Here is a 16,745-nt window from a genome sequence, read left to right on the forward strand (position 1 = left end):
TAATTATGCCTCTTTAGGTCATTAAAACACAAATAGTGTATGTAATTTATGAAAATCATGGAGGGGAAAAATTGAAGGCAAAAGAGGAAGTGGACATAAAAAAAAAACCTGACTTTGAAATATTGAAGAGATGACAGGCAGAAAGATAAATGAATGCCACAAGATGCATTGTAGCACTGGATAGAGACAGATGGAAAACCATGACATCCAACCTCTTCAAAGAGAAGGAACAGCGGTAAGGTAAGGTAATTCAATTAAGTTGGTGTTTCTGATCACTTACCATTTCACTTTTTTGAAGTACTAAATGATGTTTTTTGGACGTGATCTTTTTCTGCCCTTCATTTTTGGTACATATCAAAGACACGTGTGAAAAGTGGGACCTTACAGCTCGGATTTTGTAAAGTCAAATCAATGTGCCTTTTAAAATCTGAGCTGCAATGGTCTGTTGGTTTCCTGTGCCTGTGATATCTCATTAAAGCCCTAAAAAATTGCACCTTAAAAACATTAAGTGCTTCAGAAAGTGAATACTAAGTGACCTGAAACACCATCCAAATTTGAAAACTGGAAATAACAATTCAATGTTGTGATGTTTTGCCAATTACCAATTGGCATTTTCGTGTGAATGGCGATACCGCAACAGTGAGTTGTTATTTCCACTTTTACATGTAGATTTACTTCCTTCATACTAAACACAAAAAATATTTTATGAAAAAAAAACTCATATTAAACACAATGAAGATAAATGAATCAAATGAAGAAAAATAAACACATCATATAGAGGTATATAAATGATGGTCACACGTGAAAAGCATTTACCTGCATACAATTGTAAAATAAACTGTTTTGGTCTCCGTTTAAAAGAATAAAATGAGGGCTATTGATTTATATCGTCTAAAATATGTACTGACCTCTTTAAGAGTCAAAGCCCTTCCTAGTTTCTTGTCAAAGTAGACTTCTCTTGATGCTTCCGTCTTCATCTTCTTCTTAATAAATCGAAGAAGATGCTTCTGATTCATACACGACGCTGCGTGAACGTGAGTATCAACCTAAAATATAAGAAACATGAAAATACATAATAACAGTTACATTTTACATGCACTTTCTCCACTCCCTCCGGAAACATTCTAACAAAATTTCTATGACTCAATCAATTGCTAGGCATACTGAATAGGCTTTCGCATCGGGTATCCATTTAAAGATAAATTCCAGTATTGGTAACGATCTCAAGATGACTTTTTACAGAATCTAATATGATGACCACCCAAGTGTCTGTTTGTATGAATTAAAAATATGTGCCAAAGGAATCTGGAAGAAATTGTGTAATTGCCGAGAAATAAGCAAAATAAGCGCGGATTCGGTCACTTCCGTCGGGTCTTTATTCCAGCAATAATGATACACTGTCCCACGTGTGCCTATCTGTGTTGGTGATCTTCAGTGTGAACATTTTTCAGCGTAGATTTCAAGATTTCACAAAGTTCAGTTTATGTCACTGTACCAGATCTAGATCCTCGATGATATACTGACAATTAGCGTTCTTGCCAGAAAAAAAATCACGCATGTCGGGGACTTGTGCTGCCACTCCTGGGGGTGGGTGCGGAGCGTGGAAGCGACGGCCTTTTCATCAAAAAGAGACGCTAAGGAAGCCCCATTGTGGCGTATTTTTAAGCCCACACAAATGCACAGATACTTGCCGTTCAGTAGGCTTGGGAGCCAGCGCCGAATCCAAGCAATGAGATAGAAAAAACATGGAATTTGGAGCTGACAGAATGATTTACTTCGAGCAGAGGACAAACTTTCTCTGCTTAGAGCCTGCAGTGTATGCCGTGTGCATGCATGGTATGAGGATGCATCGTGTGTGTTGTGTGTATTTCTGTGACTGTACAAAGCCAGTAGAGAGCACGTGCATTGCGTTAAGCAACACTTGTGATTGTATCAAAGTTAGTGTTTTTTTTTTTGGTTTTCATTCCAGAACCCCCCACCATCATTTGCTCGCTAGTCTTAAATGGGAGTCTTGTCATATTGGAATATATTGACCAGAAGTTAATAAAACACATATTATTGTTCTGTCAGTAATGAAATTAGCGATTGAACTCTGGATATTTTTCAGTCATATTTCCTTTAATCTTAGTCTTTTCATTCCAAACAATCATTTTTTTTAATGATGTATTTCACCTTTATCCAGTTTGCCATTTTCTTAAGTGACTGAAAACAAAGACTAGTCCCAACCCTCCGCGAGTTGTTTACATAACTTTCTTTGTCTCCGCTAGTATTGCACAATCTTGAGAAGCACATGTTTGGAAATCTGATATTCTTGCGGTGGGGGGGGGTTACAAGATTGCCGCCCTTTTCATTCTGTGTTGGGTTTGGCTGCTACATGGCCTGTGTTGAGAAATTAGGTCAGGGTAAATTTAATTGCAAAGAGAGGCTTTGGACGGCATTCATGATGGATAGTCTTTTTTTTAAATGCATCATTTAAATAATTTCAACTTCACATTTGCAGGCTTGCAGGTATATTGTATGATAAAATTACTTTTCTCAGAATTGTACGAAAGTTCTACAAAAACTTTATCTTTTTACATTGTATTTGGACACGAATGCAGATCTTTCTTGACAAATAATGGGCTAAAAATACTAAACAGTAAACATACAGACCTCAAGTAAACCAAGTACCACACATTCAAACTTGGATTAAATCAAATCAGATATCAGTCAAGCACGGAAATCACTCTATCATCACAGCACTAAAAATTATCAACAATCACTTCGAAGAAACAATTGCCAGGGTCAAACCATAGAGCTATTTACGGTCAAACATGTGCTTGCGCTGTGTCCTGTGTGTGTATAATGTTTGCAGTGAGTTGATCTTGTGATGATGAGGAGAGAATTTGTGTGTGTGGTTTTTATGTCTGCAGTGAGTTGGGTCATGGATGACTGGGAGAGAATGAAAGGACCAGGGAGTCGGAAGGAGAACCGTAGCGAGCAGCCGCGAGCTAGCTGGGCGCCTTGCCACTTTCCTAGCCGTAGTAGGCCTGTAAGTGGTCTTAAGTTGGTGGGACTTCGGCGCAACCCGATAAATTAAGTTGATATCACTAAGATGAGTTCATGGAGTGTAGTATTTTTTTATGAATATTTCCATTTAATTTTTCCACGCATGTCGCTGAAATTTTACGCATGGTTCCACTTGGTCTCCATTTCCGCACGCATGGTGTTTGAACCATGCGTATTATACACTGGCGAGAACGCTGCTGACAATTAAGCTTTGTTTTACAGACTTTCTCATGAAATCAGTGTTTACTGCAACTACTGGAGTTTCTCTTTAACACCTGGGTGGAGAACGGTAAAGTGTGGATTGACACTAGATTCGAACACACGGCCACCTGAGTCCAAGGCGAGAGACAGAACCAATTCACAATGCTGCTTTAACATGCCAACATGACTTTATATTCTGGTGTGTATAATAAATGGCTTCCCTTGTCCAGGATTCTGAATTACACATGACGCTGCATATTTGTGAAGTACAGAGCTGCCAACCTGAACAAGAACATTTCAGTATTTTCAAGGCTGAAAATCAGTATTTTGGTGAGGAAATTAGTATTTTCACAGGAATACCATAAGACAACACATACACAGAAACTTTAGAAATCAGTATTTTGCATGAAACCATCAGTATTCTTCTTTATTTTCAGTACTAAATACGGAAAATCAGTACTACTTGGCAGCTCTGGAATGAATATTAATTGATTAACTAATGGGACAATAAATGAAATCTTATTTAATTGAATCAACCTGAAATATAACATATCAACACACGGCCTCACATTCCTTTATGTATCAGGTATAGAAAATCTGTTTTCATCATACTATTCCTGTTAATAGCCAATTTCCCATATAAATGCTTCCCCACATATATATACACATTATCTGAAATTCCTTACTCTGTTTTATCCCTATACACCTCAGAGTAGTTTACGAGATAATGGCACAAAATAAATGCTGTGTTTGTTACTATAATTATCATCGTTATTTCTATTATCATCATTATCATTATTCTTATTGGAGCGCCGTGGCCCAGTGGATTAGTCTCTGGACTTTGAAACAGAGGGTCATGGGTTCAAATCCGAGCCATGGTGCTATTTCATTCGGCAAGAAATCCACATTGTGCTGCAATCGACCCAGGTGAGGTGAATGGGTACCTGGTAGGATTATTCCTTGAACGCTTTAGCGCCTATTAATATGGCGGCTCAGCTACAGCCTGGGTAATAATATTATACCGAGTATCAAGGCGCATTTGAGTATATGCAAGTAGTAACTGCGCTATATAAAATTATCATCATCATCACTTTTATCATTATTATCACCTTTCTGAGATTGTAGAAGTCCCTGTGGGGCACACTCTTCTGTGCAGCTAGTTCTTTCATCTCATTCAGTAGATTGTGAAGGTGGAACTTAGACGATAGGTAGGACAGCCGGCGATAGGAGAAGGATTTACTATGGAAGAAAAAAACAAAAGTCACTATTATTGATATGGTACAATGCTGTTTTTTAGTTTAAGGCCACCACACACCTAATGACCCAAATGGTCTCCGACTGGCTTGCAACTGAGTGAGTAGAGATGAATCGCAAGGTAGTCATAAGCCTCGACACCGCACACCTTGCAACCCGACTGCTGTGCTGTCTGCGACTCACGCATGCTTTTTGCCATAGCAACTGAGAAAATGACGCTTACTACTGCGTACGGGTATTGTATACCATATACGCGTCGTGCTGTCTGATTGGCTGGAAGTTGGATTCAGCTTGCAATCCAATCATAAGGATTTGACATGTCAAATCCCTACAATTTCCCTTGCGACTTGTCTCTGACCGGCCTGCGACTCTCAAGCTGACAAGAGATGTGACGTCACATCTCTCTTCACTCAGACGCAAACCTGTCGTAGACCAGTCTGGTCGTTAGGTGTGCGGTGGCCTTTAGAGATACCCTGAGTGTAGAACAATCCTCATAATGATTTCATCAGATTCAAATCTGAGTCAGCATGGAGTTCTGGATATCGGTCTTCAGATGTTGCAAGAAAATACTTGTGATCGTTTAAAAATTTCCAATGAAAATCTTATACAATTCATGGATCAATTGTGACTATTCCTTTCAGGAAAATCACATGAAGACCCCGGTGTGTTGGCTCAGTTGGTAGAGCCTCCATCTCACAATTAAGAGGTCGGGAGTTCAAACCACGGCCGCATCAGACCAAAAGACGTTACTGCCACGCAGTCTGGCGCTGCACAGTGGCTGCCGGGCCCACAATCAATTGGGCAAAATGAATTTTGGAGTGTTACCATTTCAAATGCCTATTCTGAACAAGAAAATATAGATTTTCATGGATTGATTTTTTCATGATGCAGCAGCACAGTCAACGGTACACTCACATGGGTCCGTTAGCAATGAGGGCGAGCATCTTGTTACTGTCAATGAGGAACGTCGACCTGTCCGGGTAGGCTAACTCGATCGGTTCATTCTTATCCAGTTTCTCCTGATTCTCAAAGACTCTCATCACACCTTCTATCTGCTTCAGCTCACAGCTGATCGCATCAGGTAGCTCCATCTCGAAGGGATCCGACTTTGAAGGAGCGTTGATTGGGTGATCTGATCAGGGAAGACAAAATACAGGGCTGGGTGATTTCAAATTCAGTGTTGACCTTTTGGCATTGGTGTTAGGTCAATTATCACAAGATTATAACACCAAACATATAATGTACATGTAGATGGTCCTAAAAAGTCGCTCACTAGTTGTTGAGATGTCAATAATGTGATCTGGATCAATTTTACAAATTCAGAATAGGCTTTGGAGCTCAGAGAAGCAATCCAAATTTCAACACCAACACTAATACCAAGGCCACCACCAGACTTGAAATCACCCTTTATTATCCCCTAGGGTTTATTATTCTGAAGGGTGGTTATTCCAAACTCACACAAATTTCCTATGCAAATAAGCTTGTTTTTCTGAAAATGAAATGAAGGTTAATTAATTAGCAACATTTGTGGCCTTACTCAAAAGTTTTGTTATTCGTTATTTTATTCGTACATGTACTCGCCTATATGGCGCCTAATACCTCTTTAAGTTATAGAAGTCTCTCAGTGCTCTACAATGAATGCAGCCGAATAACATGTATCTAGCTTCAGCTAAGATATAGGTACCTACTGTTACATGCTTATCGTATTTTTATTTTCTCAATGGTTAAATTAACTTAAAACTTTTTAATTTTTCATTCAAATAAACATTTATTTTCTTCAGTTTTCATAAAATATCCTTTTTTTAATATCAATAATACAAAATCATTAATCATATTATACCCTATGTGCATTCATATGTAACAGATCTGTTATTACAGATGAAGGCGTATTTCCCTCGAAGCAAAAGCTTGTGACAGGAAACGCCTGTAACACAAATACAATACAACCTTGATAATAAGCTAAAAAGTGTACATGTACTGCAAAATATAACACTCACAAATCCATTTATTATCAATAGAAGTCATTCCTCCTTTGTTTGAGCTTGCCTCCAAACTGATGTAAATACAATATCAATGTACAATTATATCATTTGAATTTCTTTAAAAAAAAGAAGAAATTTCGGGAGTTTGTACTATAGTATTATAACGGTCAAATCATCTACTAAACATCATAACACACATGGGAGGGGGAGTGATAAAACTGACTAATTATAGATGTTAATGTAATTTGCCTAAAGTACAAACGATGTTTGCATCACACATTCTACATGTACATGTAAATATCAATCAAAACTACTATTCATGACAACAAATCTTTTCAAAAGGTTGTGATGGTGGTGATTTTTATTACCTAAGTGATCTGAAAGCATAAATGCTTGAAAGCAACCACTGAACCAGAGGTTTAAGTTCCTCACTAAGGGACATGTGGAGTCCCACAGGGTAATTTAATAGGTACTTTATTATTCATCAATGATTTTTGTAAATTGTGCAGCCTCATTAAACACACGGTCATGTGTATACATGTGTGTTTCCGTAAGTATTAATCAAGACCAGTAGATCGCAGACACACTCATACTAAACAATAAACAGGACTGAAGTGAGATAGAATTTACCAGGGCTGTGTCAAAACATTTTAAAACCTTTCAAATAAAAAAGCAAACATTTTCCTATTTCGATATTTGGTTGGCCATATGCAGGGCTCGACACTAGCGGCGGTCTGACGGTCCCAGACCGGTAAAAATCGCTGTTGGGCCAGTAGATTTTCAGAAATTGGAAGATTTACTGGTCCGACAGGACCAGTAAAAAATATCATTGTCGGGCCAGTAATTTTTCCAAAAATAGCAAGATTTAAGGGTCCGACATGACCAGTAATAAAAACCATTGTTGAGCCAATAACTTTTCAAGAAATGGTCAAATTCACAGCAAACCATTCCCCCCAACCGCCCCCCGTTAAATTCTGCCATTCACACACAGAATACACACAGAATGAATTGCACGTAAGTGTATACAGCATGCATACAGTGTACATGTAGTCAGTCTAGTCAGCCACACAACTCACATGGTAAATTCTCCACTGGCCGCACGAAGCCTGGCTAAACTCTGGCAGAAATCTCTCACAGAACTGTCAAAATTCAAGGTTCATACTCATGAAAGGCTCTTATAATGTCCATATTTCCTAAAAATTGGAGCAACTCTGTCATTTGTAAGCAGTAAAAGGAGAAATTTTCACTTCTGTTTTGGTTCAAACAGATCGGGTTTCGGGTGATATCGTCTGAATACATAATAGCCCCACATATGCATTTATGTGTGTGTTGATACACTTGGTATCTGACTTTCTTTCGTAGCTATTTTAATTGAGCCAAAAAGAAACTGATAAATTATTTATGATAATAGTTTTAGCTTTCTTCCTATCTTTCTTTCCTTCTTAATCTTTCTTTGTTTCTTCCCTCGATTTTTTTTGTTACTGTCTTTTTTTTAATTTCCCTTTTTTCTTTAATTCATTTTTTCTTTCTATCCTTTTATAAAATATTTTCTCTATTTCCTTTTTCTCTCTCTTTCTTTCTTTCTGATATTTTCTTTCTTTAGTTTTTTAGTCCATCCATCCTATATTCATCTCTTCTCTTCTTCCTTTCTTTCCTTCCTTCTTTTTACCCCTTCATTCTTTGTTTCTTTCTTCCATCCATCATTTATTTACCCTTTCTTTTTTTATTTCTTTTCTCAGCCCTTTCTTTATTACATTCCTTCCTTTCTTCTATCTGTCTTGTTCTTTCCTTTTTCCCTTTGTTAATTATATCCTTTTACCTTCCTTTCTTTTTTTTGACTGCTTGCTTCCTTTATTCTTTCATTCCTTCCTTTCTTTGTCTCTCGGTCTTTCTTTTTTTCTTCCTTTCATCTATTCTTTTACCTTTTTTTTTTATAATTGCTTGCTTCTTTCCTTCCCTTCCTTCCTTTATTTCTTTCCTTCTATCTATCATTTTACCTTTCCTTCATTTCTTCCTTAATTCTTTCAATCCTTCCTTTCTTTCTTTTGTCCGTCTTTCCATCTCTCCTTTTACCCTTTCTTTTTTATTGCTTCTTCTTTCTTTCCTTTACTACTTTCTGGATTTGTTCTTTCTTTCTGTATTGCTTGCTTCATTTCCTTCCTTCATTTCTTTCTTTCTTTCTTTCTTTCTTTTTGTTCCTTCTTTATTCCTTCCTTTCCTTCTTTAGTTCTTTCTTTTTTTTCTTCCTTCACATCTATCCTTTCTTTACCTTTTTTCTTCCTTCCTTTCTTTTATTCTTTCTTTTCCTTCCTTCCTTCCTTTCTTTCTTTCTTCGTTTCTGTCTTTCTTCGTTTCGGTCTTGCTTTCTTTTTGTCCTTCATTTTTTTTTTGGGGGGTAACGAAAGGCTAGAAAAATAAACTTGCGCCTTTTCTTAATGTTTTCTTTATTTTTTGGGACCAGTAGATTTTAGGTTCGGACCAGTAAAAATTTGAAAAACTGGGTATCTACTGGTCCGACATGAATAGGTTGGACCAGTAGAAAAAATGGGTTAGTGTGGAGCCCTGCCATATGAAAAAAAAAAATCAGAAAATGTTGCTGAAATTTCACTTTTCAAAACTGCACATCCTTGAAATGCCAATCTATATTCTATACAGTATTTCCCAGAACTTTTTAGTACTAAACAATCAAGAGAATATTCCCCTCTTTTTTTTTATTTAAAAAAGTCTGAAAGATCTTTTCCCGTTCATGTCATATTCCATCTACTATATATAAAAAAATCCACACTCATAATGTATCATTTTAAAGGTGTGAAATATGAAATTTTCAGTAACGTGTTCTATTTCTTCTTTCATACAATCAAACCGTTGTCAAAACATGAAAATGTTTATGCTCTTAACAGCTGTTTGAACAGCATTCAAACATTTTGACTCAGCCCTAAAAAAGACTGTAATGAAGTAAAAGTAAATTCACGCATATTTGCACAGAAAAAAAACTGACAAATTTATACACAGATGAGAGACACAGTCTTGATATATGATGACATTGTTACACTGATGATAATAGCTAATATGGATATCAACTCATTATGTTGTATGGATGAAGGCAGCCTATGAATACATACACATGTATACATGTAACTATGACATGATTATGAAGATGTTACTATTGAATACAATACAATCTTATAATCTGAAATTTATCTCAATGCATAATATGTACTTTATTGAGTTCATTTATCTATATATTTATCATTATTAAAACTACGATTTTTCCCTAAACTTTGTTACTTTAAGCCTATCAAGATTAAAAAAAAAAAATTTTTCCCAAATTCAGTTTGCCTTTTTCTACACCATTTCTTTTGTTTTTCTTAATATTCCAGATTGATAAATTTATGTACCATTTTACGAGGCCGCCATCATTTTCAAGCTTAACCGCTTATGATGGCGGTCTCCTGCATTCATTTAAACTGTTATTTTCTTTCGATTGAATATTGCTTCTTGTCGATATTTATTTTTCATTGCTTTATTATGACTATTGCTTTATTACTTTGTGAAACTGAATTGTATCACCTTATTGTTATGTTGCATATATTATCTTGAATGCAGAAATAAATAAAATCAAATCAAATCGATTGTTATTGAAGTTTTCCTATTTTTTTTTGGGGGGGGTAGGGTGGGGTATGATGAGTTATAAAGAGTATAGATATAAACGGTTTCCCAGTCACTGTGGCATTTGATTCACAAAAAATCTCTTTCTTTCAATGTTCATTTTCCTTTTTCCTACATCATAATCTTCGCTAGAGGGTATTCATTTGTCTCGCAATCTACTATGGTCAACAAGGAAATTCGTGATCACTCTCGCAAAAAGTGTTCACTAGCTTACAAGTTCACGAGCTTTCGAGTGCCGCTGCAACTCTTTATCATGTGCATATGGTCTTGGAGATTAGTATAAATAGAGTACGATATCGGACAATTTTCATCACTTGATAAAGAGTTGCAGCGGCACTCGAAAGCTCGTGAACTTGTAAGCTAGTGAACACTTTTTGCGAGAGTGATCACAAATTTCCTAGAAAGCCAGTGAACACTTTTTGCGAGAGTGATCACGAATTTCCTTGTTGACCATAGTAGATTGCGAGACAAATGAATACCCTCTAGCGATTATTTCAATCCGCAATAATCAACCTATTGTAGTATCATAATCTTCTTTCATTTTTTTTATCATTTAAGGTTGAACAAAATTAGTTCCTTTGCATGATTCTAATACCATCCTAATAAATAAATCTGAAGAGAATTCTAGACTGATTTTGCAAGATAAAACTAATAATAATTATTTCTTAGTGGCATGTTTTCAGAAGCTTCACTGCATTGAATCCGTTACTTCACTCTGAAAACTGGAAAGCTGAGAAGGTACTGAGACATGCCACCAATTGTTTGCTGTGCACATTTGAAATGGCTTTGCAAATTATTGTGAATACATGAACTCTCGTGATTTGACAATACTCCTTCATTTTTATTCACATCCCCATCCTTTAAGCATAAAGTACTTGCCAATGAAAAATCTTCATGATAATGATTTGGATGTATTATGAAAATACAAAGCCAATCACAAAAACTGAACTCCTGAACACACATGCATACAAGTACATCATTATTAAACAATTAATACAACTTAAATCCAAGACAGGTTATTACATGGAATTAACAAGGGATGGATGACAAAGTCACATCCAAACTAGTTTCAATAGTTGCATGTCTATGTGTTTTATATTTCACAAACATTTAATCATTTACTGTTTAAGATAATAACCTGCTACATGAGACAATTTTAAATGCATGAAATATCAATGTGAAAAAAATTTTAAACCAAGCTACTTGCTTTTATGTATTTATGAAATATACAAGATAACAATATTACCACTGAATACAAAGGTCCTATTTTGTTCTAAATAAATCAATTCACTAACAACTTTCTTTGTATTTGATAACTGAAAGGGAAATACATGTATATTCATTTGCTTGTGTACAGGAATGGACGTTTCACGACAGCCAGAATTACAACGTATAATGCCTTAAAGCAAGATACGACAAGATATACCGGTACATGTACGAGCGCTTTATTGCATTATTACTTTAAATTTAATATTATTTGCAACCAGAACATCTAATAGTAATACACGTAGGATCGCTATTCTTTTTACTCTCAAGATACGACAAGATACATGTACGAGCGTTTTACAAGTTGCATTATTACTTTAATATCAATCATTTGCAACCAGAATATCTACATGTAATAGTAATACACATAGGATCGCTTTTCCTTTTACTCTGAAGTCTAGTCTGAGAACGCTACATGATCCGGTGCCATCCAATTTTCAAAGAAAGTGAAACGAATATTCCGATCTATAAACATCAAAGTTCTGAATAGTGGTATGAATGCTTAAAATAAATTCCAGTCTATTTCAATCGTCACTGTACTTTGTAGTGAATAAAAACATAATACAATGCCAAATCATAAGACTTCTTCATTAGCTGCGACTTGAATCCGATTAAGGCTTTAATCCGGTTTATGAAGCTCATAGCAAAGCAGAATTCTGATATTACGATTCAGCGTTATTGTGAACTGCAAATAAAATCATTTCACATCATGGAACTATTTTTTTTTTTTTTTTAACTCGGTGGCCCCTTTTTATAAGCTCTGCTTTCTCCGGGGTCACCAAACCATCATGTTATTGTTACATGTATATTTAGTATTTGTATGATTATTTATATTTGTATGTATTTATGTAATTGTATGTGATGATGGTTTAATAAATAAATTGAAAGATATTGTGATGTAGTCAGGAAGTGTAGCATGTGGCGGGCTTAAGAGTAGAGAAAATGTAAAGTACAGAAAACCTGGTATACATGTATGTGTGATAAGAACCCTATAAATGTTGCTTTATCAGAGCTTGAAAAGATTGACTATTTAAATAGAGAATCTTCCTGTAACTACCAACTTCAGTCAATTTTCGTTAAGGGGAAAGATTTTATGTAATCTTGAAAAAAATAATGCCAGGGCAATTCCATAAAACATGTACATCTGACCCCCTAAATGTGGGACCTTCATGAAATTTTCTGTCTCTGATTTCTTGTTCTTCTGACAGTCTGTAATGTTCTCAATAGACCATGACTTGATCAGTTTATAGTGTGAAGTAAACCTTGAGAAAAATGGGGGTCTGACGTACAAAAAGGTTGATCATTTTATGGAATAGCCCGCAATAGAGTACAAAATTTACAACACACACAAAAACCCCACTCAATTCAAATGTACCTTAAGTTTTGTATAAGAATAGAAGAAGCATAAATGGATAGTTTTAAAGTAGCCAATTTGTATTTTTTTTCTGTAGAGATTAATACTAGAGTGCGATAACTCACATCAGGATGAAGCAAATCACAGAAAATGAAAGGGAAAAAATCCATGTGCAAGGGGAGTATTTCATGAAGCATCTAGTCCGAGAAGAGCACTGATAAATCTTGCTCTAAGCTAATCAGACGCAAGGATTTCAGTGGCTTATAACAGACTTGCTACTTCATGAAACCTGCCCCCTTTTCTAGTCCACATCAGATTGTTGAGGTTAGGTTCCAAATCAGCAGTTCAGAGAGGGGGTGGGTTTCACACACAAACTTACGTTTGATTTCTTTGTTGGGGCTTTTAGCGGACTCCCGGCTCTTCTTGCTACTTACTATCAATAATGCACAAACATAACAATTCAAAATTGTGTATCTTTGCCCAGGATTCTGATTTATTTCTTGAATAAATGATTGCAATTTTCTATTCAATTTTCAGATATACATCTACATGTAAAGATATAGAGAGTCCCAAGAAAATAAAAAGTGTTAGTTACACTGTAATGCTATGATAGCCAAGTATTTTCTTTCTCTTCATTAGATTTTCTGTCTTCTTCAAAGAGCTCATAGGGACGCATTTGGCAATGATATGGGCTATATAAGCATGTTGGTATTTTAACTATTATAATTTTTGTACTTTGGGTTCCGTCCAAACACACATTTACTGGCTAAAAGTGACTCTGATGTAGACATTTGTATGTCCTTTTCTGTCTTGAACGAGAAGTTGCCGGTTGTTCATATATTGTGAACATGTCCCTTGCTATCTGCAGTAATTTTGAAAAAACAGGGCCCTGTTGTACAAAGAGTGACGATTGATCCGATCAATCGCAACTATGGACAGCCACCAACGTCAACATCTATTATGCATCTTTGTTCAAAATATTTTCTAGCTGTGATGTATATTCATGCATTCATTGCTTTCTTGAAAATTCACTGTGCTTCTCTTTGCATAAAAAGGACATTGTGCAAATTTTTCGAAGAAAAAATTATGACACTGATGGATTTCCGTAGAGCAACAACTGATCAGATCAATCGTAACTCTTTGTACAACAGGGCCCAGGACTCAAATAAGTATATGTTACAGCCATTTGAAATCTAATTGCAGATAATAAAATTCTGATCAACTAAAACCACACTATTGTAAAAAAAAAAAAAATACATGTTTCATCAGAGCTGAAGTGTAGAGCTTGAATTTTATGTTCTATAGAGTAATTCTTTTTTCATGAATCTAAAATGGTTTTGCTACTTAATTTCATCGGTAAAATACTAAGTACTCACTGTGAACATCTTCAACAGAGCTTGATTCATCAAGGTTCAGTGGCTTGCGGTCAACTTGTCTCAAGAAGTAGGTCGTAGTCCTCGGGAACGACTGCGAGGCAAGATCCATGTACTTCTCGCGGATCAACAACGCTTCGACCAACGACAGAGAGGCGTGGTGGAGGTCTTCCGGGGGAACCTTATAATTTTTCAGAAAACATATATGGATCACTTGATATGGCCCCACTTTGTAAGATCAATTTGATCATAGAAATGCTAATGATAACCCTTGACATTCACAGAAACTATGAGAAAATTAAAAAGTATAGGCCTACTTTTTTTTCATGTTGAATTGAGGCTTGATTTGTATTATGCTCCATGTTACACTGTTACAGAGTAAAGGATACATGTATTTACGTACAGTTTGTTGATTACTTCATAGCCTGGGCAATTCAAAGAATGAATAGGCCTAGTTTTCAACACTTTAGTTTTTAAAAACACAATTGATCAGATTTGTGAAAAAAGAGAAAATTCTATTAAAATTCTTGAGACTTTCCATGGAAATTTTCCAAAATTTCTGGAAAATTTCCAGCCCTTCGCAACCCTAAGTTTAAACGAATAAAGATTCATAATTTCCATAAACCTCATGTTGGAACTGTTCTTAAGGTACTCATTGTGTGTAATTCTTGGACATACCCTCTATGATATCTATGACTTGCATGTATACATGTAGAGCTCTATAATTATTGTATAACAAGGCAAATGCCAAGCGTTGTCTCGCCTGCATATTGCAGTCATGAAGAGATTGCATGTCAAAACTATAGGTCATGTCATTATTGGAACAAACAGATGCAAAAAGCATCCGAACATACATTACCAGTCCGATATCTTTAATACCTGTTTCGAAGCTATAGAAAGTTATTGTGTGTACAACACAGCACAGTGCCAGTCATGGAAAGTTCACTGACCTTTGACCTTAATCAAATTCAACTCACATTCGAACTTGACCTGCACCTTCAAAAGATGGACCTCTTGTATGAATTTGGCACTCCTACCTCGAAGATATAGAAAGTTATTGTGTGTACAGCACAGCACAGTGCCAGTCATGGAAAGTTCATTGACCTTTGACCTTATTCAAATTCGACTCATATTCGAACTTGACCTGTGCCTTCAGGAGATGGACCTCTGGTATGAATTTGGTGATCCCACCTCGAAGCTATAGAAAGTTATTGGGTGTACAACACAATTGTGCCAGTCATGGAAAGTTCATTGACCTTTGACCTTATTCAAATTCGACTCATATTCGAACTTGACCTCTGCCTTCAGATGGACCTCTGGTATGAATTTGGTGATCCCACCTCGAAGCTATAGAAAGTTATTGGGTGTACAACACAATTTTTGATGCCGATGACGCAGCCGATGCCGAAGAGTGATACCTACATGTATGTCTCCCTCCGCTACGCAGGCGAGACAAAAATGAAAGTTTTGACTCACATTGAAATCACCTACTAACTTCTACGTTGTCATGACACCATGCTCCTCAGTCACCCACCACTTAAAACAAAGATTACACTACATGTAGGTATTTGTGCCTTTGTTAGTGCTGCACCCAAACTCTGAAATAGTCTCCCTTCCTCAATAAGAAACGCATCATCTGTTACCTTGTTCAAAACTAAACTAACAACTTACCTTTTATCAAGAGAGTTTCAATAAATAAATCGCTTTCTGTTCTAATATAATTTGTAGAGACAGAAGGCTTCCCTTTTCCCGTAATTATAACTTAAACATATTTTTGTTTATTCATCTTAACTACTTCACCAAGTATTGTAATACGCAGTTGTGTACATACATGTACATCTAGAAAATGCGTAGTATATGACTTACCCCACTCATGTCCTCTCCACTAATCGATACACGTTGATACTCCAGACTGAGCTGCGATGTCATGTGACTGAACGAGTCCTGTAGTTCGTCGGTACTGATAGTGTCTTTGAGCTGGGAGATGTCGTCCTCGGCATCATCATCCATCTCAAAGTTCTTAGAATGAGACCTAAAGGCAAACATCCATAGAGAATAGAAGTCATACAAACAGAAGCTGCTTCCCGTTTCAGCCCAATCTAATCTCTTCTCGTCCAAGTCCGAAGCTGTTTTGCATGTTATTATGGATCTGAAAGGATGCATTGTACGTCTTTGAGAGCGTTATTACTCATTTTAGCTCTTTTAATATTAATCCCTGTTATGTATTTCTGATATTATGACCATGTATCATGGCGTGCATGAATAAGATTTTTCACAGGGGGGGGGGAAGGAGGGGAGATGGGATTGGAGATGCCCCTCCCTCAATTTTCAAATCTTATAGAGGAGCCATAATGTAGGAGAGGGTTGTCGTCTCACCCCCCCCCCCCCCTTCCCCCGAGAAAAATCTTATTCATGCACTTCATGATACACGCGTAATCAATGTGCAACAATCATGAGAGGAGATTACATGGATTGACCAATTTTAACGTACCTTTCCCCCTACAGGCCTGTAGCACAAACAAGCAAAAATAATTCTTAAAAAATCATTCTAAAAATTTCAGATGTAACAATAAATCTAAGGCAAATGACCAGATCCAA

General features: G+C 36.3%; 1 protein-coding gene across 4 annotated transcripts in view; it reads right to left on the minus strand.

The window, feature by feature from the left end:
- Positions 1-16,745, minus strand: part of LOC121420202 (AMP deaminase 2-like) — a 65,790-nt gene that overhangs the window by 23,485 nt on the left and 25,560 nt on the right. For 3 of the 4 annotated variants that reach the window (XM_041614753.1, XM_041614752.1, XM_041614750.1), the window contains 6 exons: positions 16,014-16,179; positions 14,151-14,328; positions 13,154-13,207; positions 5,419-5,635; positions 4,359-4,488; positions 909-1,046 (listed from right to left, as the gene is read on the minus strand). In XM_041614753.1, the coding sequence (XP_041470687.1) occupies positions 909-1,046; positions 4,359-4,488; positions 5,419-5,635; positions 13,154-13,207; positions 14,151-14,328; positions 16,014-16,179 (883 nt within the window). The remainder of the gene's footprint in view (positions 1-908; positions 1,047-4,358; positions 4,489-5,418; positions 5,636-13,153; positions 13,208-14,150; positions 14,329-16,013; positions 16,180-16,745) is intronic. The other variant, XM_041614751.1, reaches the window with a different exon arrangement.

Source organism: Lytechinus variegatus, chromosome 8 (assembly GCF_018143015.1).
Source record: "Lytechinus variegatus isolate NC3 chromosome 8, Lvar_3.0, whole genome shotgun sequence".
Classification (NCBI taxonomy): Eukaryota; Metazoa; Echinodermata; class Echinoidea; order Temnopleuroida; family Toxopneustidae; genus Lytechinus; species Lytechinus variegatus.